Source organism: Heptranchias perlo, chromosome 2 (assembly GCF_035084215.1).
Source record: "Heptranchias perlo isolate sHepPer1 chromosome 2, sHepPer1.hap1, whole genome shotgun sequence".
Classification (NCBI taxonomy): Eukaryota; Metazoa; Chordata; class Chondrichthyes; order Hexanchiformes; family Hexanchidae; genus Heptranchias; species Heptranchias perlo.
Window position 1 is genome coordinate 121,830,267 of NC_090326.1, and position 26,653 is coordinate 121,856,919.

The 26,653-nt window shown below is 41.0% G+C and overlaps 1 protein-coding gene across 1 annotated transcript in view; it reads left to right on the forward strand.

Moving 5' to 3' along the window:
* mindy3 (MINDY lysine 48 deubiquitinase 3) overlaps positions 1-26,653 on the forward strand; it is a 150,167-nt gene that overhangs the window by 79,036 nt on the left and 44,478 nt on the right. Inside the window, exon 11 of the mRNA XM_068006718.1 lies at positions 10,124-10,196. Coding sequence (XP_067862819.1) covers positions 10,124-10,196 — 73 coding nt within the window. The remainder of the gene's footprint in view (positions 1-10,123; positions 10,197-26,653) is intronic.

The following is a 26,653-nucleotide window of genomic DNA, read 5'->3' on the forward strand; positions in this document are numbered from 1 at the left end:
GACGTTCTTGGGCTGGATTAATATCTTTGCCTCCAGAGATGAGAGAGAGTTTGTGAGATTGGTATCTGTTGACAAATGCACCATTTAGTGCCTATAGTTCTTTCGAATCCATGTTTGGCTAAAGTTGCTAAGCTTGTAATCAAATCAGAATTAGGAACAGGCCTAGGCCATTCTGCCTCGAGCCTGCGCTGCCATTCGATGAGATCATGGCTGATCTGTATCCTAACTCCATCCACCCGCCTTGGCTCCATATCCCTTAATACCTTTGGCTAGCAAAAATCTATCAATCTCAAATTTTAAATTATTAATTGAGCTGGCATCTACTGCTTTTTGTGCGAGAGAGTTCCACACTTATACCACCCTTTGTTTGAAGGAATCCTTCTTAATTTCTGTTCTGAATGGCCTGGCTCTGATTTTAAGGTTATGTCCCCTTGTCCTAGACTCCCCCACCAGCAGAAAAGAATTCTCTCTATCCACCCTATCAACTCCTTTCAAAATACGAAAAACCTCAATCAAATCACCCCTTAGCCTTCAATATTCCAGGGAATACAAGCCTAGTTTATGTAATCTCTCATAATCTAAATCCTTGGAGCCCTGGTAACATTCTGGTGAATCTGCGCTGCACTGCTTCCAAGGCCAATATATCCATTCTTAGGTGCGGTGCCCAGAACTGTACACAGCTCTCAAGATGTGGTCTAACCATTAGCCTTTTTGATTATTTTTTGTACCTGACTACTACATTTTAGTGATCTGTGTACATGGACCCTAAATCTTTTTGCACCTCCACAGTTCCTAGCTTTTCACCATTTTTAAAAAAATACTCAAATCTATCCTTTTTTGGTCCAATATGGATGACCTCACACTTACCTGTGTTGAAATCCATCTGCCACAGTTTTGCCCACTCACTTAATCTGTCAATGTCTCTTTGTAATTTTATGCTTCCGTCTACACTACTTAGTATGTCACCAGTCTTTGTGTCATTGGCAAACTTGGATATATGGCTCTCTATTGCGTTAACTATTCACTATATTTATTAATGACTTCGATAAGACCCCAGCACAGATCCTTGCGGGACACCACTAGTCACTTCCTTCCACTTCGAATACGTACCCATTACCCTACTCTGTGTTTTACCACCTAACCAATCTTCTTACCAGGTCAATAATTTGCATTCAGTTCCATGGGGGTGATTTTAGGAGGCAATTGCGGCTGCATTGGGTGGGGGGGCTCCGGAAATCCTGTTCCGGTTCAGAAGCTGGCTCCAACCCACCGACTTCGGAGTTTCCCAGGGACCCACCTGTTTGCGCGCAGGTGACCCAAAAACGGAAGTCCCGTTGGCTTTGCAGTTGAAGAGCTAAATGTACCTCATTGAGGCACTTAAGGCACTTTACCTGTGACAGATGAAGGGGTTAGAAAGATTTTTAACTTAACCTGGGTGGCTTGCCCACCGCTTCTGATTCACGCCTGGTGAAACCAGGCATGAAGGGCCGGATCAGGGAACAAGAAATTAAATTAATTAAAATTTTTTAAAAACCATGCAAGGAAGTGAAAACAATAAATTAACCTACCTTTTGAAACCCGCTCCAATGTCCCCCTCTTCACCCTCTCCCACTCCCCGGTCTTCCTGTCCAGCGCCGGATGACGTCTTGCTCTCTCTCTTTCTCGCCCTCCGCCCCCCCCCCCCCCCCCCCCCCCGGCCACCCGCACATTGACACGCTGGCTGCCGTCAGGAGCTGCAGTCAGGCTAGCTGCCGGGCGTGAAACCCGGAGAGGACGTTAATCACTATCAATCAACGTGCGATCGCGTCGGAAACCTTAAATTTGGTTCATGCTGATTTGCCACGCGCACCTTCACCCCCACCCCCACTGCCATCCTGCCACCATGGTGAAATTGAGCCCCATGTTTTTTTTTCTTGTCACAAGTAATCATTCAAATAAAATTAACCAAAATTACAATTTTGAGTTCTATCTACATACCTAAATCAGCAATACGACTGGTTGTTTGCTGGTATGTACCTACAAAAGTACTATTACACGCATGTTCATGCCAACAGAACGTTGAGTTCAAACCTGACCCCAGAATTTGAGCACATAATCCAGACTGACACCTCAGTACAATACCGAGGAAGTGCAGTCTTGTGCCATTTGTTAGACAAGACATTAAACCAAGGCCTGTTCTGTCTGTTCAGGTGAATGTAAAAGATCCCATGGCACCAGTCAAAGAATGGTGAGAATTCTCCTGGTAATATTTATTTCTCAGCTAACACCACCAAAAATACATTAACTGGTAGTTGATCTTGTTGCTTTGGGACATTGCTGTGCAGAAATTTATTGCTGCATTTGCCTATTTAACAACAGTGATGACACTTCAAAAGTAAATAATTGGCTATGAAGCACTTACGGGCCTTCTGAAGTGCTAGCTAAGATGTGCTGTTGCTATATAAATGCAATTTTTTCTTAATATTTGTTTTCGGATGTGGGTGACACCAGCAAGGCAATATTTATTGCCTGTCCCTAGTTGCCCAAAGGGCATTGAGTCAATCACATAGTGTGGGATTGAGTTGCATTTTGGCCTGGGGAGATGTGACTGGTTTCCTTCCCTGAAGGACATGTAAAAACCCAGCTGGTTTATTAAACAATCTGGCAGCTTTCATGGTTATTTTCTGATGCAAGCTCATAATGCACATAGGACAGGAAAAACAAAACTGAATATGACCCGAGACTTCTGTTCCTATCTTTGGCAAAACCAGTGTGACAGCCATCATCCAGTTATAATCTTAATTGAATATACTGTACTGCCCACAGACTTAAAGTTGTCTTCGAGCTGTACACAAAGGGATAAATGTTACAAGTTAGTGTCTCTGGTGCAGAGCTTTGCGTGTCAGGTGCACATGTTGTGGACTCAGGCTTGGAGATCAGCGTGACCAATTTGTGGCCCACACAATTCTTCCTCCATTAATTTTAATGGGCAGAAAATCATGTGGATTGCAAATTGGGTGTGTTAACATTCACGCTTGCATTCCTGATACCTGTTCCAGTCATGTAAAGCTCTGATTAAAATTTCATGTTACCAGTGTCTGTTCCCATCTTGAACTTGGCCAACAGGTTTGGATTGTTCAAATGTGCTTTGGTCAAACATGGATTCAAATGAGGGCTGGAACACCAGTAGGATTCTGGATTATGTGGTAATTCTGCAGAATATCCTTTTAAGAAACGCAAAAACATTTTATGTATCCAAATTGGTTGAATAAAAAAAATTGGCCTGTTCAGGGGAATGTAATAGAAGCACTTATAATCTCATGATCAGTGAGCCAGGGAACAGCTGGATTTTTCTCTCGTTTTCTCTTCCATCCTGTAGATGTACATTTTAATCAGATAATGCTGCTGGGTTGATCTTTGTTTTTTTAATTTTATTGCCAGAGTTCTATTTGTTGTACAAACTTTTGTAATTGTCGTTCAGGGCTAAGAACTGAGGTTGACAGTTGAAGTAAACTGCTGCTATTTTAAGAAACTGGCTTTGTTCAGATTTCGTAGTCCTTTCATTTCTTGCATCCCCCCCCACCCCCGCAACTTTCTACTTTTCCTTAAAACTGTCTCAAACCATATGACCTCCAATCATTCTAATTTTATCTTTTTTCGATGTTTGATATTTATGATACTTTTAAAGTTGCCAAACTTAAAAGTTGATTTTAAGAGTTCATTGCAATTATTTAACAGTAAAAACACTTCAATGTTTTGGCAAAGTTCATCTTCCACTGTAGGGAAAAACAACCAATAGTCCAGTAACCTTGCACTGGAATCATGTCTAGACCATGATGAAACATGACCCTAAGTTTTTACTTTTGTCTAATCAAACTTTTACATCCTGTTCAAGGTGGAATACCGTAGAGCACAAAATATGAATTCTCGCTTCATATGGTTTTCTTAACGAGAAAGATTTGATCTTGACAGATCTCTAGTCCTACAGATCAAGCTTCAACAATAATGTGATAAAGTTTTGCACAATATTCTGTTCATTAATAACCTTTTGGAAGTTAAACTGGCCTTTTTGCCTTTTGCTAGTCATTTTTACACCTTTTTATAGAAAGCTAGGAATGGTCAGAGCAGTACTAAATGCTGCTAAATCCACTATTTGCGCTATTGCCACTTTCTCCCTACCTTCCATCTCCTTAATCGCATCTAGATTTATTCCTGGGATGAGCGGGTTGTCCTATGATGAGAGATTGAGTAGATTGGGCCTATATTCTCTGGAGTTTAGAGGAATGAGCGGTGATCTCATTGAAACATATACAATTCTGAGGGGGCTTGTCAGGGTAGATGCTGAGAGGTTGTTTCCCCTGGCTGGAGCGTCTAGAACTAAGGGGCATAGTCTCAGGATAAGGGGTCGACCATTTAGCACTGAGATGAGGAGGAATTTCTTCACTCAGATGGTTGTGAATCTTTGGAATTCTCGACCCCAGAGGGCTGAGTCGTTGAATATGTTCAAGGCTGAGATAGATAGATTTCTGGACTCTAGGGGAATCAAGGAATATGGGGATCAGGCAGGAAAGTGGAGTTGAGGTCGAAGATCAGCCATGGTCTTGTTGAATGGCAGAGCAGGCTAGAGGGGCCATGTGGCCTACTCTTCTTCCTATTTCTCATGCTCTTATCTATTATTATTTAAGATTAACAATTATCAGACCTATAGATTGCACAAACTAGGGTTGTATTTGCTGGAATTTAGAAGATTAAGGGCGATTTGATCGAATTTTCCAGACATTAAGGGGAACTGGTAGAGAGAAACTTCTTCCGCTGGTTGGGAAGTCTAGGACTCGGGGACAAAGCCTAACAATTAGAGCCAGGACTTGCAGGAGTGAAGTTAGGAAACACTTCTACACAAAGGGTGATAGAAGTTTGGAACTCTCTTCTGCAAACAGCAGTTGATGCTAGCTCAATTGTTAATTTTAAATCTGAAATTGATGGATTTTTGTTAACCAAAGGTATTAAGGGATATGGGACTAAGGCAGGTATATGGAGTTAGGTCACAGAACAGCCATGATCTCATCGAATGGCAGAACAGGCTCGAGGGGCTAAATGACCTACTCCTATTCTTATGTCAAGTTACAGAATATTGTGCCAACTTTACCACAACACCACTGAAGCTTGGCCTGCACTCACAAAGACACTGTTCACAGTGATATAATCATAAATGTATTTGTTATGGAAAGATAAAACTTGTTTAGTTATTGAGCATTTCTATTTTTGACATTTGAAACATTGTATTTTAAATGTGATTTGATGCTCTTAGGGCTTCAGCAGTTCAATTGCTGGAAGTGTTTTTATATTGCTTGGGAGCTCCCCTGCTATATTTCATATTAGTGCAAAGATTAATGTTAATTCTATCTGGTTTATATCAATTAGTGTTAATTGTATTCAGGTGGTGCAGATCAATTGGGAACTCTTGTATCCATTTATAAGAGAGCTGATCTACGGTGTGGTGTGGGTAATGTGGATCTCTGTGAATAAAGGCTTAGAAGCAACTGAAGACGAGGCTCTAGTATTCTATTCTTCACCACCTGGCTATCCAATTTATAATAGTTAAGATTTAAGTGTAATGACTAAACTATTTCTATCTGAATTTCATCAGTCTATTCTCAATCATCAGCAAAGTGATGGAAGGTGTCATCAACAGTGCTATCAAGCAGCACTTACTCACCAATAATCTGCTCACCGGTGCTCAGTTTGGGTTCTGCCAGGAACACTCAGCTCCAGGCCTCATTACAGCCTTGGTCCAAACATGGACAAAAGGGCTGAATTCCAGAGGTGAGGTGAGAGTAACTGCCCTTGACATCAAGGCAGCATTTGACCAAGTGTGGCACCAAGGAGCCCGAGTAAAATGGGAATCGGGGAAAACTCTCCAGTGGCTGGGGTCATACCTAGCACAAAGGAAGATGGTATTGGTCGTTGGAAGCCAATTATCTAAGCCCCAGGATGTTGCTGCAGGAGGTGTCAGGGCAGTGTCCTAGGCCCAACCATCTTCAGCTGCTTCATCAATGACATTCCCTCCATCATAAGGTCAGAAATGGGAATGTTTGCTGATGATTGCACAGTGTTCAGTTCCATTCGCAACCCCTCAGATAATGAAGCAGTCTGTGCCCGCATGCAGCAAGACCTGGACAACATCCAGGCTTGGGCTGGTAAGTGGCAAGTAACATTCGCGCCAGACAAGTGCCAGGCAATGACCATCTCCAACAAGAGAGAGTCTAACCACCTCCCCTTGACATTCAATGGCATTACCATCGCCGAATCCCCCACCATCAACATTCTGGGGGTCACCATTGACCGGAAACCTAACTGGACCAGCCATATAAATACTGTGGCTATGAGAGCAGGTCAAAGGCTGAGTATTCTGCGACGAGTGACTCACCTCCTGACTCCCCAGAGCCTTTCCACCATTGACGAGGCACAAGTCAGGAGTGTGATGGAATACTCTCCACTTGCCTGGATGAGTGCAGCTCCAACAACACTCGAAGCTCCACACCATCTAAGACAAAGCAGCCCGCTTGATTGGCACCCCATCCACCACCCTAAACATTCACTTCCTTCACCACCAGCTCACCGTGGCTGCAGTGTTTACCATCTACAGGATGCACTGCAGCAACTCCCCAAGTTTCCCAAACCCGCAACCCCGACCATCTAGAAGGACAAGGGCAGCAGGCATATGGGAACACCACCATCTTAACATTCCTCTCCAAGTCACACACCATCCCGACTTGGAAATATATTGCCATTCCTTCATTGTCGCTGGGTCAAAATCCTGGAACTCCCTTCCTAACAGCACTGTGGGAGAACCTTCACCACACGGACTGCAGTGGTTCAAGAAGGCGGCTCACCACCACCTTCTCCAGGGCAATTAGGGATGGGCAATAAATGATGGCCTTGCCAGCGACGCCCACATCCCATGAACAAATGAAAAAAATTGCTAAAAACAAAATAGTAACATTACAGATTTGCCTTTCCAAACCTGGGTTTGAATGGAGAGAACAGTTTGTCATTTAACACAAAGCTGAAGCACTGGAGATTACAGGTCTGCCACTGGTATTGGGTGGTTTTGAGGTGATACATTGAGAATGTAATACAAATTGCACGCATTAAAGTGTTTTTGGTTAAGTGCATTTTTCTGTAATGTAACAAGGGTATCAACATACAAGAATACCTAGTAGAATACAAACAACAACTGGCTTGGAATGTTATCAAGGCTGCAATACATCTCTTATTTCATGTTAACTTTTTACATGTATTCAGATACTATTTGCATGTACAAAATAAGTAGTGTTTTGTGATGGAGCTGATGAGAATAGTGGAATTTATTGGTACTAAGGGCTTTGTTTACTAGTTTTGAACCCATCCAGGAGGATTTCAAGTATACAAGTTATTATTCAGCATGCATAGTTCAGCATATTTAATACACACACATACAAATTATGATTGGGTTTCATACAGTTTAAGAGGAATCTGACCTATCATCAATATTTACTAGAGTTTAAGTGGGCTCCATTGTTTGGCTTTACTAATCTAGTTGTAATGCAGACAATATTGATTGACTTTCAAGTATTTTACAAGATTGCAGCACAATTAAGAGGCTCAAATTACTTCATAAACTAGGAAAGTGAAGTTGTATCATGTGTGACTCCTCTGCTGGCCCATTTGTTAAAGACAGCATACAGTGCTGAAGGTTCCAGGTTTGATCCCTGTGTATGGCTGTTGAGTGAGGATAGGAATGGGCTCAGTTGTAATGCTTCCCGTGCTCAGTTAGCCTACCAATACCCAATTGTCTGGGCAAACACGCAAAGAATTGTCACTTTGGCAAAGTACAAGAGGGCAACAAATAATCATGGAACTGAACCCTGAAAGGAGTCAACACTTTGAGAAGAGAAAATTGATCCAAAAAAAAATCACGTTCTTACTGTTTTCCTGGTCTCATTGATGACACGAAATAGTACCACGTTCATATTGTAGCTTCTAGGTGTTAAATGTCATGAACTTTTTTTTTAAAAAAGCACTCTACTGGAATTTAGATTTCCTTGCTGTATATTGTAGTTAATGTGTGGTAGTGCAAGAATATGGGCTTTGTTCCAAGCTGTGTTGAGGTTTTCCATAGCTTACATTTTAATTATAAACTGTTCCAGTAAATGTCAAATGTATTTCTATTTGGCAGAGAATCAAACTATATGTACTTTTGTCTGAACAGACAGAAGCTTGGAGCGCTACCATTTATAAAATGTATGTATCTAATGCCAAATCCAGATTGTCTCAAGGCAAGGATGACCGGAAATGATACCCAGAAGACTTAAAGCAGATTGAAGTCGTGTTCCAATGATTTACAGCTATCGTCAGCCCTAGAAACCAAACAAAACATTTCATGCCTTTCATTACTTTGCTGTAATTCTCTCTTACTTATGTATTTTAACTCTTTAAAATAATAAATCATGGTTTGTAGGTATTTACCAGAAAATAAGCTGCAGGCTGACATTGAGGCTGAATATGCTGTTCTGATGTGACTAGGATTTTTTAATGTTTTATTTAATTGCTAACAAACTTTTTTTTAACCTCATACAACATGTTATGGAAATTGAATTTGCAGAAGTGGAACTTGTGTGCCAGTTCTAGGGGGTACCTGCCGAAACATTATTTCTTTGCCTCCATCAGTCCCCTTTTATAAGTGGGCTAAGAAATTTTGATATTTTCCTAATCTTCAGGAGTCCAAGCCTGGACCCTCCACCCCCCCCCCCCCAGCCCCTTTTGAGCCCCACGTCTGCCGTTCAGCATTCTTGCTTTCATTTAATGTACCGATCCGCCGTTGTCCTCCTAGGCTGGGGACATTGGAACTTCTGGCCTGGGAGTCCATGGCCCCGGCACAGCCCCCTTACACCGCTGACTGTGTTTGATAAAGTTGTTTTTTTAAAAAAGGCATTTGGGATCCTAGGTTTTATAAATAGGGGCATTGAGTACAAAGGTGAAGAGGTAACACTAAATCTATATAAGTCATTGGTTAGGCTGTAATTAGAATATCATGCCCCATTTTGGGTATCCTACTTGAAGAAGGATGTCAAGGCCATTAATTCGGTACAGAAGAGAACCACTGGAATGATACAAGGTGAGAAGGTTTAGTTATTAGGAGAGACTAGATAAACTGGAATAAAAACAAACAATGTTGGAAGCATTCAGCAGGTCAGTTAGGGTATGTGAAGAGATAAGTTAACATTTCGGATGTAAACTCTTTGTCAGAACTCGTGAAACTAGCATTCTTTCAACCAATGTTATCGAGTTTTGATAATGGGGAAATAATATTTTCACGGGTTGATGAATTGGTAACTAGAGGACATAAATTTAAGATAATCACCAAAAGAATGGAGAGATAAGCAGAATTTTTTTCGTATATGAGGAGAGGGCAATGGGACTAAATGGTTGGCTCTTGCACAGGACAGGCATTGGTGCTATGGACCAAAAGGCCTCCTCTTGTACTTCAGAATTCTGTGTTTCTACATTCAGTATTATGAGTCTGGAGCATAGATGGGAGCTTCTTATACAGTGCATTAAGGAAAGATTGTGTGGCCATTTGAAATATGATTTCCTTAAAGAAGTAAAGTTCCTAGTGATCTTCTGCCATGAAGTGGCAGCCTATTGTTTGTGAAGAGTGTAGTCAGTGGAGGAGTTTACCCCATCTAATGTTTCCTTATTGAGTTGTGAAAATATTGTAATACTTCTTTCAATCTGCATATGAGTTAGTTTTGAAGGTATGGAAAAGCAAACTGCTTTCAATATTCAGATAATCTTTCAGATAGTTCAGGCTCATGCAAACCCAAATTAATTATTTGTGCATTTTTTAAAAAAAAGTTTTAAAAAGAGAATGTTAAAATAAAAATTGACTAACAAATTGAGCAGGAAAGTATTTTCACTTTTATAATGTATTTAATAGACTTTTTCTTGTCACCTTAATGAAATATTTCTAAACACTTTATCAAAATCAGGCACAACAATTTTGTATGCAAGTCTTGTGTTTGTTCATGCCTATATTTTTCTGTTTAAAAAATGAACCAAAAAACTGAAAGTCTTTAGAGACATAAAGTATCTTTTTTTTCAGGAAATGTCCTTAGTTGCTCCAGAATCTCCTTGGGAACAAGCTAGAAGAGTATTCCAAACATATGATCCTGAAGGTAAAATGGTTTGATTTTTAATTTTTTAGTATCATAGTTTTCCAGACATTTACAACTTTTCAATGTAAACTCATCCCATCAAAAAATTCTACTTGTTACCGTTTGTCAGGATAACGGTCATAGTAACAACCATTGCAGTCATCTGAGGAAAGCAGGATACTAATTTAAAACTTTAAAAAAATCACAATCTCTGAATGATTGGAGCAGTTGTTTCTCATTCAGGGCAAATATTATGCAGTGTGTTATTCCTGTTACACAGCTACCTTTTCCCTCTGAAGTTTCTTGAGCTATTTGTAATTATATAATAAATGCAAGTTGACATTGATTCTGATGAAGTTTGTGAACAAATTGGATTGGTATTTAGTTGTTTTAAGTCTAGTTCCTGTCAAGTATGCCCAGTCCATTACCATAGGAACAGGAGTAGGCCATTCAGCCCCTCGTGCCTGCTCTGCCATTTGATAAGATCATGGCTGATCAGTGATCTAACTCCATATACCTGCCTTTGGCCCATATCCCTTAATACCTTTGGTTGCCAAAAAGCTATCTATCTCGGATTTAAATTTAGCAATTTAGCTAGTATCAATTGCCGTTTGCGGAAGAGAGTTCCAAACTTCTACCACCCTTTGTGTGTAGAAATGTTTTCTAATCTTACTCCTGAAAGGTCTGTCTCTAATTTTTAGACTGTGCCCCCTACTCCTAAAACCATTTAATACAATTTAAGAGTATATGGCAGTGGCTGGGAACTGATAAGTCAACATATTGAAAATTTGAAGTAGCAGTGTGTTTACTGAAACATTGTTTCTTTGAGTGATCTAGTCAGCCTTGCACAGAAAACATTAGCAGTAAAAGATTTTGACAACTGATGAGGTAGTACCAGAACTTTTCTATGGCACATCTTGGGTGACAACTGGCCCTTTCTATTCCCTCTATCTCCCATATCAACTGTGTAACATATTAGACTATAACAAGGACATCAACCAGGTTTTCATCAATCTATAAAAGATCGAATGATGATCCAAGCAGTTTATTTTTTTTAAAACACCTTTGAGTCATACTAAGTGGTCTGTTATGTTTTTGAGTCATATCTGCCCCTTTTATTCTAGACACTTCAACTTTTGTATTTGAGATAATGTCATGTATAGGTCTTAGCTCCTTACAGTTTTGAGTGATTCTTAATATCTCATAAGTTTGATAGAGAGCTCAGGATAATGAACAGGAAACCCTTTTAATTGCTTTAGCTACAGGATATCCCGTGACTCCATAGGGCCTTTCTCGTGTCTTTAAAATTGTGACCAAGTTGGGACAAAGACTTCAGAAACCTGCTCCATAGAGCCTCCTAGTGGTTGGAGCCTGCACCGACTTCATGGCAACTGACAACATTTCCCATGAAATTCTAACAGCAATTTACAATAATAATAAATGACTTGGACTTGGGTGTACAGGGCACAATTTCAAAATTTGCAGATGACACAAAACTTGCAAGGGTAGTAAACACTGAGCAGGATAGTGATAGACTTCAAGAGGATATAGACAGGCTGGTAGCATGGGTGGATGAAATTTAACACAGAAAAATCCGAAGTGATACATTTCGGTAGGGTGACTTACCTACATGGACTGGAGAATTGCAAATCTTACACCCTTGTTCAAAAAAGGGTGTAAGGATAAACCCAGCAACTAAAGGCCAGTCAGTTTAACCTCAGTGGTGGAGAAACTTTTAGAAACAATAATCCGGGACAGAATTAACAGTCACTTGGATGATGGTGGATTGATTAGGGAAAGCCAGCACGGATTTGTTCAAGGCAAATCATGTTTAACTAATCTGATACTTTTGCTGAGGTAACAGAGAGGGTAGATGAGCACAATGCAGTTGATGTGATGTATATGGACTTTCAAAAGGCGTTTGATGAAGTGCCGCACGGTTGGCTTATCAAGATTGCGGCCCATGGAATAAAGGGGGCAGTAGCAGCATGGATACAGGATTGGCTAAGGGACAGGAAACAGTAGTGGTGAATGGTTTGTTGTTTTTCGGACTAAAGTGAGGTGTACAGTGGTGTTCTCCAGGGGTCAGTGCTGGGGCCACAGCTTTTCTTGATATAAATTAATGATTTGGGGATTTGGACTTGGGTGTACAGGGCACAATTTCAAAATTTGCAGATGACACAAAACTTGGAAGAGTCGTAAACAGTGAGGAGAATAGTGATAGACTTCAAGAGGATATAGACAGGCTGGTGGCATGGGCGGACACGTGGCAGATGAAATTTAACGCAGAAAAATACGAAGTGATACATTTCATAGAGTCATAGAGTTATACAGCACGGATAGAGGCCCTTCGGCCCATCGTGTCCGCGCCGGCCATCAGCCCTGTCTACTCTAATCCCATATTCCAGCATTTGGTCCGTAGCCTTGTATGCTATGGCATTTCAAGTGCTCATCCAAATGCTTCTTGAATGTTGTGAGGGTTCCTGCCTCCACAACCCTTTCAGGCAGTGAGTTCCAGACTCCAACCACCCTCTGGGTGAAAAAGTTCTTTCTCAAATCCCCTCTAAACCTCCCGCCTTTTACCTTGAATCTATGCCCCCTTGTTATAGAACCCTCAACGAAGGGAAAAAGCTCCTTAGTATCCATCCTATCTGTGCCCCTCATAATTTTGTACACCTCAATCATGTCCCCCCTCAGCCTCCTCTGCTCCAAGGAAAACAAACCCAATCTTCCCAGTCTCTCTTCATAGCTGAAGCGCTCCAGCCCTGGTAACATCCTGGCGAATCTCCTCTGCACCCTCTCCAAAGCGATCACATCCTTCCTGTAGTGTGGCGACCAGAACTGCACACAGTACTCCAGCTGTGGCCTAACCAGTGTTTTATACAGCTCCATCATAACCTCCTTGCTCTTATATTCTATGCCTCGGCTAATAAAGGCAAGTATCCCATATGCCTTCTTTACCACCTTATCTACCTGTTCCGCCGCCTTCAGGGATCTGTGAACTTGCACACCAAGATCCCTCTGACCCTCTGTCTTGCCTAGGGTCCTCCCATTTCGGTCGGAAGAACGAGGAGAGGCAAAATAAACTAGAGAGCACAACTCTAAAAGGGGTACAGGTACAGAGAGATCTGGGAATATATGTGCACAAATCGTTGAAGGTGGCAGGGCAGGTTGAGAAAGTGGTTAAAAAAGTATACGGGATTCTGGGCTTTAATAATAGAGGCATAGAGTACAAAAGTGGAAGTCATGATGAACTTTTATAAAACACTGGTTCGGCCACAACTGGAGTATTGTGTCCAATTCTGGGCACCGCACTTGAGGAAAGATGTGAAAGCCTTAGAAAGGGTGCAGAAGAAATTTACTCGAATGATTCCAGGGATGAGGGACTTTAGATACGTGGATAGACTGGTTGTTCTCCTTGGAACAGAGACGGTTGCGAGGAGATTTGATAGAGGTATTCAAAATCATGAAGGATCTAGACAGAGTAGATAGAGAGAAACTGTTCCCATTGGCGGAAGAGTCAAGGACCAGAGGACGTAGATTTAAGGAGATTGGCAAAAGAACCAAAGGTGACATGAAGAAAAGCTTTTTTACACACCGAGTGGTTAGGATCTGGAATGCACATGCCCAAGGGGGTGGTGGAGGCAGATTCAATCATGGCCTTCAAAAGGGAACTGGATAAGTACTTGAAAGGAAAAAATTTGCAGGGCTACGGGGAAAGGGCAGGGGAGTGGGACTAGCTGGATTGCTGATGCATAGAGCCGGTGAGGACTCGATGGGCCGAATGGCCTCCTTCCATGCTGTAACCTTTCTATGATTCTATTCTATAAATATTGACAGAAAAGTGTGAACAAAAATGATGACAGGAAGTAAGATTTATGCCCTACATACCAATTCCTTGAAAGAAATAACAATAAATGGTCACTATCTATATGCTAAACTATTTTGTAGTTAAAACAGTATTCTTTTCTAGTTGTTCTTCTAACTGCGGGAGCTAAACTAGTCTAATCTATCTTTCTCTGGAGGTTCCATATTGACTTTGCTCAATGATATGAACAGTACACCTATTTAAATATCCCTCAAGTGGTTGCTGGCACTTGTTGGATTTAAGTAACAAGTCAGCTCGATTCAAAAGGAACAGCCAGTCATACTCGTAACTGGACAAATTACACAGCATGTTGTGGTTTGAATGTGGATTGCAAGTTGCTGCTGTTCTTGTTTTTTTCTTCTCTGCAGACTTCCTGTTAGAAAACCAGACCATACTGATCTCCATCGGCTCCCTGTCCCATAATGCATTGAATTCAAAATCCTCACCCTTGCTCACAAATCCCACCATAGCTTCACCATTGCCTACCTTTGCAACTTCCAGCTCTTCATGTCAGTGTGAGCCACCTGCTCTTCCACTCTGGCTTTCTGAGCATATCTCCTCCCTCTGTTCCACCTTTGGTAGAGCCATCAGCCATTTTGGCCCTACAGTCTGAAACTCTCTCTAAACCCGTCCAATTTGCTGTGCCTCTCCTCGTTTCCAGTTAGAGAAAGTTTTGGCTCATCTCACTTCAGTTTATGTGAAGCGTAGGAACTGGTTTTCTGTTGGGCTTGAAAAAATGTACCTGGATAAGCTCAAATTGTAACAGAGGCTATTGGAGTTTTGAAGTAATAATATTGATAACCTGTGAATCTGCTACCAAGGGTGCTTTCACTGTCTTTTCCATCTCAGCGCAACCAGGACCATAGGATATTCAGCCCATCAAGCCATGTCCGACTCTCTTTTTAATCCCAATTCCTTGCCTTATTTCCGTATCCCTTAATATCTTTACTTCCCAAGTAATTACATACCTCCCTCCCGTTTAAACGACTCAATTGAGTTTGCATCTATGACCTTGAGTCATAGACATAGACTTTGCATCTACGACCTAGAAACATGTGTGTTTAACATGTACAGTCAGCTTTCAGGGGGTTCCTGTCTGCATGAGCACATTAACTTAAAATCAGCATAACCAGACTCCTGTTCCCAGTAGAAGCTAAAGATGGGTGTTTGCGGTAGGGGAGCAATGGTCTTGAAGTTGGAGAGAGGGAGGGACAGACGAGTGGTGTTTTGTGTGGGGGGAGGGGGGTGGGTGCATGGCTGGAAAGAGGGGAGATACCAGAGAGGAAGAGAGAGGGTAAAAACTAGGAACAGCACTGGGAGAGAGCAGCAGCAGTATTTGAAAGCTGAGAAGGGAGAGGAAGAGGAGAAGCCAACAGCAGCATTTGGTTGGGGGTGATGAAGCACAGAGCAGCACTTGGGAGGGGGAAATGAAAGAGAAGCCAGAAATGGCCCTTGGAAGGGAGGAGTAAAGAATACAGGACTAGCACTTTGTGGGAGGAAGCCATGAGTAGCCTCTCTGGGAGAAAGGAGAGGGAGTTGTGCTTTGTGGGGGAGGGGTGGCGGGGAAAGTGGGGATGACAAAGGGAAGCTGTGAACATTGCTTTGACAAAGCTGTGTCTGGTTCGGAGAGAGGGTAATTGATAGCATGTACAATGAAATGCTGATAGGACCAAAGGAAGATCCTCATTTTTACTGCTCTGCTTCTAGGGGAGAATGTGGAGAAGGAAGTAAAGCAGAATGCAACAATGAAAGTGTAGCTGCCACCTGCCCTCCTATATCACCAGCTCTGACTCCCTTTATTGCCTCAATGTAGCGCAGAGGGTTTGGGCATCAACCATGATGCCCGGCTGTTTTGGTCTGTCTTGCCTTAGAAAAAGGAAGACAATAGGGGCAAATTAGCTTCAGTTCGCATGTAATGGAGTAAAGCACAGATGGCTGTATGCAAGATGGAGGCACTGACAGATGAATGAAACAAACTGTTACATTCTCTGAGGCTTTTAGTAGAGTATTTGCATACAAAGATCTGAGTGAAGGAACATTTGTAGTTGAAGGTTGGTGCTGTACTACTCATTGTGAGGCGGGGCACCTTGCACACCATTTCCTGCCATTCTGGTATACAGGACATCAGATGTAAATTATGCCAATGCGTCAATGAGTATATGGAAAGTGATGGAAAGAATGCAGTAATGTTAAGATATGTGTATTTCAGCCATTTCTTAACCAATTTTCTTACCTTATGTTTTTCCTGCTGGCATTAGATTCTCATGAATCTTTGTTGTAAATGTTTTGGTTTTGTCCCCAGCAAAATTACTGGCACCACTAGTTCCCCATTCAGATTCTTTTATCTGACATGTTTAGAAGAAGAAAAGGACCAGCAAGAGGGTGCCATTGAGGTTATGTTGCACGAGAGATGCTGTCTGCTCACCTACTAGAATGTACACAACTGCAGACAGAAGTGAACATACGTTGCTTTAGCAGACAATTAGTACTGTGGAGGCTCCTCTTGATGACACCACCAAGATTTGTAAATGCCTGACCAACCATAATCTTTGACACTTCCTCAGAAACATCCCCAATCACAGTGTGCCATGCTTTCAGTAGCATTTCATGAAAGAAGGCATGACATTTCAGAATGATGAACAGCCAACCACAAGGTGCAAACCATTCTGCAGTGACTGGGGAACTGCCTTCACAGGGGGCAGGTCATCAGAGAGCCAGTTGCAGAGCTGCACCATGTGCTGCAAGGACCACTGCAGCTACCATTCAGAATAGGGCTGGTCAACTACGGCCTCAAACTTTGTTTCATCTCCTTGCAGGCATGCTGCAATGGTGACCTATGAAGATGTTAGCATGAAGTGGTACAGAGGGCAGCTCTCCTTACAAGCACCTCACACAGCACTATCTGCACTTCAGTAGCCATCAAACAGGGTAGAGATACAGGTCCTTTGCCTACCGATTAATGCCTGCACCTTGAGATTCCTTTTTTGCCTGACACTTTAGTCCCCTCCCCCTTCTAAAAGCCTTCTAAAAGAAATTAAGGATAGTATCCGACTAAAAACAAGGACATATAAGGTAGCCAAACTTAGTGGGAGGATAGAAGATTGGGAAGTCTTCAAAAGACAGCAAAAAGTAACAAAAGGATTGATTAAGAAAGGGAAGATAGATTATGAAAATAAATTAGCAAAAAATATAAAAACAGATAGCAAGAGTTTCTACAGTTATATAAAAAGAAAAAGGGTGGCTAAGGCAAACATAGGTCCCTTAGAGGATGAGACCGGGAAATGAATGGTGGGAAACATGGAGATGGCAAAAATGCTGAACAAATATTTTGTTTCAGTCTTTACGGTAGAGGACACTAAGAATATCCCAACACTGGACAAACAGAGGGCTCTAGGGAGGGAGGAGCTAAATACGATTAAAATCACTAAGGAATTGGTACTCAGTAAATTAATGGGACTCAAGGCGGATAAATCCCCTGGACCTGATGGCTTACATCCTAGGGTCTTGAGGGAAGTGGCAGTAGGGATCATGGATGCTTTGGTAATTTTCCAAAATTCTCTGGACTCGGCAAAGGTCCCGGCAGATTGGAAAACTGCCAATGTAACACCCTTATTTAAAAAGGGTAGTAGGCAGAAGGCTGGAAATTATAGACCAGTTAGCCTAACATCTGTGGTAGGTAAAATTTTGGAGTCTATTATTAAGGAGACAGTAGCAGAACATTTGGATAAACATAATTTAATAGGACAAAGTCAGCATGGCTTTACGAAGGGGAAGTCATGTCTGACAAATTTGCTTGAGTTCTTTGAGGATATAACGTACAGAGTGGATAAAGGGGAACCAGTGGACGTAGTGTATTTAGACTTCCAGAAGGCATTCGACAAGGTGCCACATAAAAGATTATTGCTCAAGATAAAGAATCACTGGATTGGGGGTAATATTCTGGCATGGGTGGAGGATTGGTTATCTAACAGGAAGCAGAGAGTTGGGATAAATGGTTCATTCTCGGACTGGCAACCAGTATCCAGTGGTATTCCGCAGGGGTCGGTGCTGGGTCCCCAACTCTTTACAATCTATATTAACGATTTGGAGGAGGGGACCGAGTGTAACATATCAAAGTTTGCAGATGATACAAAGATGGGAGGGAAAGTAGAGAGTGAGGAGGACATAAAAACCTACAAGGGGATATAGACAGGCTGGGTGAGTGGGCGGAGATTTGGCAGATGCAATACAATATTGGAAAATGTGAGGTTATGCACTTTGGCAGGAAAAATCAGAGAGCAAGTTATTATCTTAATGGCGAGAAACTGGAAAGTGCTGCAGTACAAAGAGAGCTGGGGGTCCTAGTGCAAGAAAATCAAAAAGTTAGTATGCAGGTGCAGCAGATGATCAAGAAGGCCAACGGAATGTTGGCTTTTATTGCTAGGGGGATAGAATATAAAAACAGGGAGGTATTGCTGCAGTTATATAAGGTATTGGTGAGACCACACCCGGAATACTGCATACAGTTTTGGTGTCCATACTTAAGAAAAGACATACTTGCTCTCGAGGCAGTACAAAGAAGGTTCACTCGGTTAATCCCGGGGATGAGGGGGTGGACATATGAGGAGAGGTTGAGTGGATTGGGACTCTACTCATTGGAGTTCAGAAGAATGAGAGGCGATCTTATTGAAATATATAAGATTGTGAAGGGGCTTGATCGGGTGGATGCGGTAAGGATGTTCCCAAGGATGGGTGAAACTAGAACAAGGGGGCATAATCTTAGAATAAGGGGCTGCTCTTTCAAAACTGAGATGAGGAGAAACTTCTTCACTCAGAGGGTGGTGGGTCTGTGGAATTTGCTGCCCCAGGAAGCTGTGGAAGCTACATCATTAAATAAATTTAAAACAGAAATAGACAGTTTCCTCGAAGTAAAGGGAATTAGGGGTTATGGGGAGCGGGCAGGAAATTGGACATGAATTTAAATTTGAGGTTAGGATCAGATCAGCCATGATCTCATTGAATGGCGGAGCAGGCTCGAGGGGCCGATTGGCCTACTCCTGCTCCTATTTCTTATGTTCTTTGGAAATATTCTGATGGCATCACAGCCCAAAGCCTTTCAATGGGCTGTGATGCCATCAGAATCTTTCCAAAGGCTTTTAGAATGCTGGTCACCCTATTTTGACTCCCCCCCCCCCCCCAAATTAGTTGTCTCTCCCCCTTAAAATTTCACTTACACACAATTATCTGTTCCCATCACACGACCAAATTTGCAGCTGAAGCTATGCAAATGAGGTAACCTCAGGAAAATTGAGCGCAAACAACCCACTTCCAGTTCAGTCTGTCTAAAACCCACCAACTACTATTCAGGTCTAAACTGCATTAATAATAGAAATTCTAAGGTTTGTGTTAATTCCAGATCCATGTAAAGTATAAATGTTTAATATGTGCTTCAAATGACACCAAATCCAAGCATTATGCCATCAATTATTTTATAAAATCTCAGCCCACCATGAAAAGTATATACAGTATGTGTTGATGCACTACAGAAGTGGGAAGGAGAAATAAATTACTGCTGACTTGTGCAAGAAGTGGCAGGAAATGAACTTCACATGCTGGGCAGGCATTCAGATACTTTAAACTGGTGCATATCTGGTGATATCTACTGAGGAATGTATAACAAATACCTAATCTGGATGGATCACTACATAAGCAAATAATGGAAAGGGTTTTAATCACAAGATCATTATTCAGCCCCAAAGTAAACAGAACATGATTTTTGGATTGGACTCCCAATAGACTTTTTTTAAAGTTGTGTCCCCTAGATTGTTGCAATTGTAGATACAGATCGTGCTGCAATGTTGATATTTTTGGTGGTAATTGAAGATGGTGCCTTTAGTCCGGTGGCTTTGCTTGTAGATCAGGGCAGAAGTTTTATTTTATTTGTGTTCGACAACTTCAGCTCGGAAGTAACCTTTCGGCCCTGCTTACTCTGCAGCTGTGAGATTTAAATTTGAGCACTATTTTCAACTTTATGCATTAGAATGTAGCTTTTAATTGATGTAAATTAAATTTGTTTGATTGTTCCTTTCCCAACACCTAAAAAGGCAGTTTCCATAAATAGACCAAGCCTCTTCGGAATTGATATCTGCCCCATTATATATACAAGTATGCGTTAGCATACCTAAATTTAACAATTAATTTCCCATCACTATATCAATCACTGGAGGAAGTAATAAATTGGATAACCAGGTGGTGAAGATAGAATACGAGAGCCTGGTCTTCAGTTGCTTCCAAGCCTTTATTCACAGATCAACATTACCCCCTCCACACCCTCTAAGCTCTCCTACAAATAGATATAAGAGTCCCCAATCGATACGGACCACCTGAATACAATTAGCACTAATTGATATAAATCATATGGATACAATTAACGGAGAATACAAAGGATGCTCACCACGTTCTCCGATGTCCTCCAATAGACAGAAAATAACGTCAGACTTATGTTTACAGGTTAAACTACTTTCAGATTTATTTACAAGTTTAATAATATATAGAAGTTAGGCACATCACAGTACTGAAGCAGCACAATATTTTAAAGCAAAACACAAAAATAGAATCAGTCCACAAAGGGTTAATATGTACCCCTTTTAGAACTTGTTTTTAAATTTGAGAAGCAACAGGACTTTTGGATGAAATAGGTTTATATTTTAATCGACCTTCAAGGTGCGATTCCAATTCATCTATGGAGTTTAATGACTCAGTATTTGGAGAGATTTGAATGATCCATCCCACTGTCAATCTGCATATATAAACTTTTTCAAATAAGCTGTTCCAGGCACCAATCAATTTTTGACTTAATTGGTTTCGGAACAAAGATTTTGAACGAACAAACAAGCCCATGTAGGACAGATATTTTCCATTGAATACTCTTGACTCAAAAGTCTCCTGTCTGCTGGCTGTGAGGATCCTATGTGAAATGAGTTTGGGCAGTCTCAATCCAGTTCTTCCTTAACATATCCTATAGCAAAAACTGTCCCTAATTTGACACTAATTAGCAATCTCACTTGGAGAGGCCACGGTATGCCTGGTGTGGGAAATGGAAAAAATGTCAAATAAGGAACTGAGGTTGGGGCATGGTAGAGGGAGCTTTATTCTGCGTCTGGCTGTGCTGTGCCTGATGTGGCATTGCGTAATGCTGATAGTGGACGCCTGAAATGGCAAGATTTTCATTCCTGAGCACTGATCCTTTAATTTGAGCAAAAAAAATCTAAAATTTAAAAAAACACCAGACCTGGCTGCATGCAACCAATTACACCTATCGGCCTCCACTGCCACACATCAATGGGATCTTCTCACAGATACCGCTGGCCTAAGCCATTTTTAAATCAGATTTATCCCAATTATCTAACATCACATAACGTAAAATAAAATGCAGAAATCTCCTTATTTGTAACAAAGCCATTTCTGGTGTTTTAGTATGGTGCCTCGGTATGGTTTGTGGTATGTGTCATGTCTTTGACACAAGAAAAATCTAGTTGAAAAGAGAGATCAAAAGTGAATTTGATCTTTTGCAAGCTGAATATGCTACTGAAACTTTTGTATGTGTGTGTATTCCTGCTTTACCCATAACATTGAGAATACACTTCTCAATGTTCATTTTCTGCAAATTTCTGCCTAATGCGGTTGCTAAAGATATGAGCTGAGAGTTTCTTCATTCACATTACTTTTGTAGTAATCTTAAAAAAAAATGTTTAAATGTTGCTGCAGGAATTATTAAAATCAAAATGAATCCTATCAACTCCTTCAGCAACTTTGATGGAAGCTGACAGCATAGGACATGAGTGCATGTCAGCAGTCATACATCAGTTCAGTCTGATTGGCTTATTTGGGGTAAAAATAAAGCTTCAGAGTATGTACAGTGATAACTGAGTATAATTTGGTGTACTGAATGGCATGGAGACTACTAATTGTACAATTTGCTTTGCCAAAACCAACAAGCTCTGTATTGGCTGTCCTCCAGCTATGCAGTAGTGATATGGATTAATGTTCTGCAGTGCAGAAGTTCAGCAGAACTTTTCCTGAGCTATATGCCAGCACTTTCTTGAAGTTGCATGCAGCCAATGTAATTTTTATTTCATATGGAATGGAGACTTTAAAACTGTAGTTCAGAGACCATTAGTGCTATCTGCGTCTTGAGGCTTGTTTGAGCAAGAGTAATTAATGTATTTCACAGAAACAAAGGTGGGATGTTGAATGTTAGTCTATGCTTTTTTTTGCAGTAAAGGTAATTATAAGTTTCTTTTACATGGTTTTAAGACTAGAACATTGTTTGCTATCAAGAAATCTTTTACTAAAGACAAAACAAACTGTTCTACCCTCTAAACTGCTTGTAGTTATTTAAATCAAGTGTATTTTTAATCTGTCACCGTTCCTCCTCTCCTGAAGCTGCTAACTCATGCTGGAATATGGTCCTATGGTTGTTGGCAGCTCTCTGATGCCACATCCAAGTGACCATTCCTCATGTACGACCTGGACAATAAGTGTTAGCTGTTCAACTGGGGAAGGGGGAGATCACTGCTGATTCCAATCCTGTGCTTGCCTGACATCCACCCGAATGGAAGTAGAGAATGTTACGGCACAGAAATAGATGATTCCAGCCATCAAATCTGCACTGGTGTTTTTCACAACAAGTCACCAAGTCTAATCTCAGTCTCCTGTTGGTTTCCTATATCCTTTAATATTCCTCCTTTTCAAGCAACCATGCAATTTGTTTTAAAAAAAATTTATAGGCTGCTTCAGCAATGGATTGTAGCAAAGAATTCCATATTCTAATTAGTGTCTGAAAACATTTTTTCTCATTTTCCCTTTAGTTCTTTGTAAAACTGTATCTCTGCAACAAGTAGGAACATTACATCACCATTTACCTTATCATACCTCTTTGTAATCTTGAAGACTTCTATCAGGTTACCTGTTAACCTTCTCAGCTCTGATTGAAAAAAAACCCCAACTTTTGAAATCTCTCTTCACAACTATAACTCCTCATCACTGGTAACATCCTAGTGAATCTATGCTGCAGCCTTCCTATTAAATTTGTATGTTTCCTATGATGGAGTGCCCAATACTGTTCGCAATACTCCAACTGCAGCTTAACTAAGGTCAGCATTACTTCCTTGTTTTGTATTCTATGCCACTAGAAACTGAATCAAGTCTTCTATTTGCCTTTTTTATATGGTGTTATCAACTTGCATTGTCACCTTTATTGACCTGTATATATCCACACACCAAGGTTCTGCTGTTCCTTTGCTCCTTTTAGAATCTTATTATTTAAAGTATATTTCCTTTCCTTATTCTAAAATGTATTACTTCATATTTTTCTGCATTGAATTGCATCTGCCACCTTTCTGCCTATCTTGCTAGCCAGTCTGTGTCCTGATACAATCTTCCTCCTAACAGTAAACCATAAAACTAATTTTGGTGTCATTGCTAAGAATTGAGAGAACAATATCAAAATTTAAGTCCAGTCATTAAAATACATAGTAAATAAGAGACACCCAACAAAGACTCCTGTGGAACATCACTGTGTTTTCAGTCCAAGAAACTACCTTTCACTCCTACCCTTTGCTTTCTGCTCTCCAACCATCTTTCAAGCATGTGACCACATTGGTGTTATTTCCATGTGCAGCTATCTTTGCCATTAGTCTCTTATATGCTCCCTTACCAAATGTTTTTTTGAAAATACACATAAACCACATCCAATAGACTGCTTTAACCCTCTCTGGTCCTTTAATGGTCAAATCCCTACTGACTGGCCCTAATCAATTCATGGTTTCTTCAAATGTTTAGTATTTTAACCCTATACTGTAAGCTCTAGTTTTCAAATTCCTCCATGGTCTTGCCCCTCCTTCAGCAAGGGGTTACGGGGAGCGGGCAGGAAATTGGACATGAATTTAGATTTGAGGTTAGGATCAGATCAGCCATGATCTTATTGAATGGCGGAGCAGGCTCGAGGGGCCGATTGGCCTACTCCTGTTCCTGTTTCTTATGTTCTTATGTTCAGCCCTACAACCCTCCGAGATCTCTACGCTGCTTCAATTCTTGCCTCTTGCGCATCCCTGATTTTCATCACTCTACCATCGGTGGCCGTTCCTTCAGCTGTCTAGGTTCTGAGGTCTGAAATTCTCTCTCTAAACCCCTCTGCCTCTCTATCTCTCCTCCTTTCAGACACTCCTTAAAACCTACTTCTTTGACCAAGCTTTTGCTCACCTGTCCTAATATCTCCTTATGTGGTTCAGTGCCAAATTTTGTTTGATAACTCTCCAGTGAAGCACCTTAGGATGTTTTACTATGTTAAATGTGCTATATGAATGCAAGTTGTTTGCCAACAACTGAAGTAGGACTAACTGGGCTCTAATTTCCTAGTTTATCCCTTTCTCCATTTTTGAAGAAGAGATTCACATTTCCTTTGTATAGAAAGAGTTTCTGTGATTTCCTCCCCAGCTTTCCTCAGGATCCTTGGGTTGAAATTGGTATGCATTGGGCGCAAAACGAGTGCAACAATGACTAATTTAGCAGTGCAACAGCCTGCGCCCAATTTGCATGTGTGTTCAGGCCACTGCTACTGTCATCAGGCCCATTTTTCAGGCTTTAGGCCCCTTACGTATGTGAATGAATCGCTTACATATGTAAATGATGGGCCTAATGCCTGTTTTAGGTCCCCCATGCCGAAATTGGTTGGCAATGAGCAGGAGCTGAGCCTGCTCTGCTTGGGATTCTTCAGTCACCGCTGCAGCTGCCAACTAAAGGTAAGTTTATTTTGGTTAACAAAATTCAGAAATTGTTGCTGTGGAGCTTAGGAGGAGCAGAGGTGCTCCCTCGACTCCATAGCACTCACGATCGCCGCCGCCCTCCCACACCCAGGAATTTACCTTTGGGCCACTGCCGACGAGGCATGCGGCCAGACATTCATCTTTAGAAAAGGGGTGAGCTGTCTGTGGAGGCATGGCAGGTGTCGACAGCTTATCCAAATAATGAAAATGAGGCCCGAGGAACAATTTCAGGCCGGACTCAGGTCTCCCATTCGGGGCGCACGCTGTTCACGCGCCACTGCTTATGGACCACAAAATGGGCCATAACCAATTTCTATCCCTTTATGTTTAAGTAGCTTCTTTAAATGTTCTGCACTCGCCTCTGGTAGTTTTTCAATCCCAATGTTTACCTCCTCTGTGAAAACTGAGGCACAGTATTTAAGTTTGCTGCAATTCCTTCACTCTCCATTGCAAACTTGTCTCCTTCATCTCTTAGCAGCCCTATCGCTACCTTGAGTATCCTCTTAATAATGCATCTACAAAAAACATTTTTATTGTCCTTTGTTTTTGGCTTATTTTCTCTCATACTCCCACTTACCTTTTCTAATCTCACTTTTTGTAGCTTTCTTATATCTAAATAATATATTTTTAAAAACTTATGTCTGTATGCACTTCCTACTTACAGAACTTTACTTTCTGCTATTGATATTTTCTATTAGAAGTTCCTATGTCCACATTTATAATGGAAACTGCCTATATAAACTTGTCAGGCTGTAATCCTGCCCGCGTGCCATTAGTGCATTGTAGCAATTCCGTTTTGCATCTGTTTTCCAGTAGTGCAGAAAAACTTCTTTGCTTTCCAAATTGTGTATATTTTTCTACTTAATTATAAATAATTTAAATAAAATTCTGTAAATAAAAATCTGGACAGAATGTATGTCTTTAAATTGGGGACTGAATTACATCTATGTGTGCTGGTCAAGTTATCCTCTGCTTCCAAGCCTGCATAAGATAAAGATTACAGTGTGTCTTCGCTTCCCATGTGCAACATCATGTGAGATTGAAAGTTCTTCATATTCGTCTTTCATTTTTTTAAAAATCTGCTCAATGTTTTTTTTTTGTTTCAAATTTAATCTACTCTTCCTATTCATCCATAGAACTCCAGTCTTTGATACATTCCCTGTTTACCTTACTAGAATTTACATGATTTGTACCTTTTCCAGCTCCAGGTTAAGTATTTCCCATTGCTGATCTACAGTTCTGTATGCCAATTTTTCCTTCCATTTAATCTGAATAAGGTCCCTTTTTATCCTCATGGCTTTACTGCTTTCCAATCAACTAAACCTGTCCTCCAGTTTCCTTTTTCCCTTTCTATTCTTGCTCTGAACTCAGTTTAATTGTGGTTTCTGCTTCCCAAATTTTGTCCTAATTTTGGGTCATCTACTTGCTGCACTTCTTTACCCAGAACCCAGTCAAGTAATGTTCATCCCTTGTTGGAGCAGCAATGTATTGGCTGAGAAACTATTCCGAAGCACTGCAAAAACCCTCCCATTTCTTGCCACAGATATTTTCCCTATCTTGGTCTATTTTTGGATAATTATAACTCCATTGTTAATGCGCACTTCTCCAATTTGTCAACAAATTGTATCTTCAATTTCCTTTCCACTGATTAATGGTCCGTGATATGCTCCAAGTAGACTGGCCAATCCCTTGCTATTTCTAAACTCAATCCAAAGGGCCTTTCTTTCAAGTACTACCTTATGCAAATCCTTATGCTTAAGAGCTATGATATTAATATTCCCATCCCTTTCTGTTTCTTCCCTGTG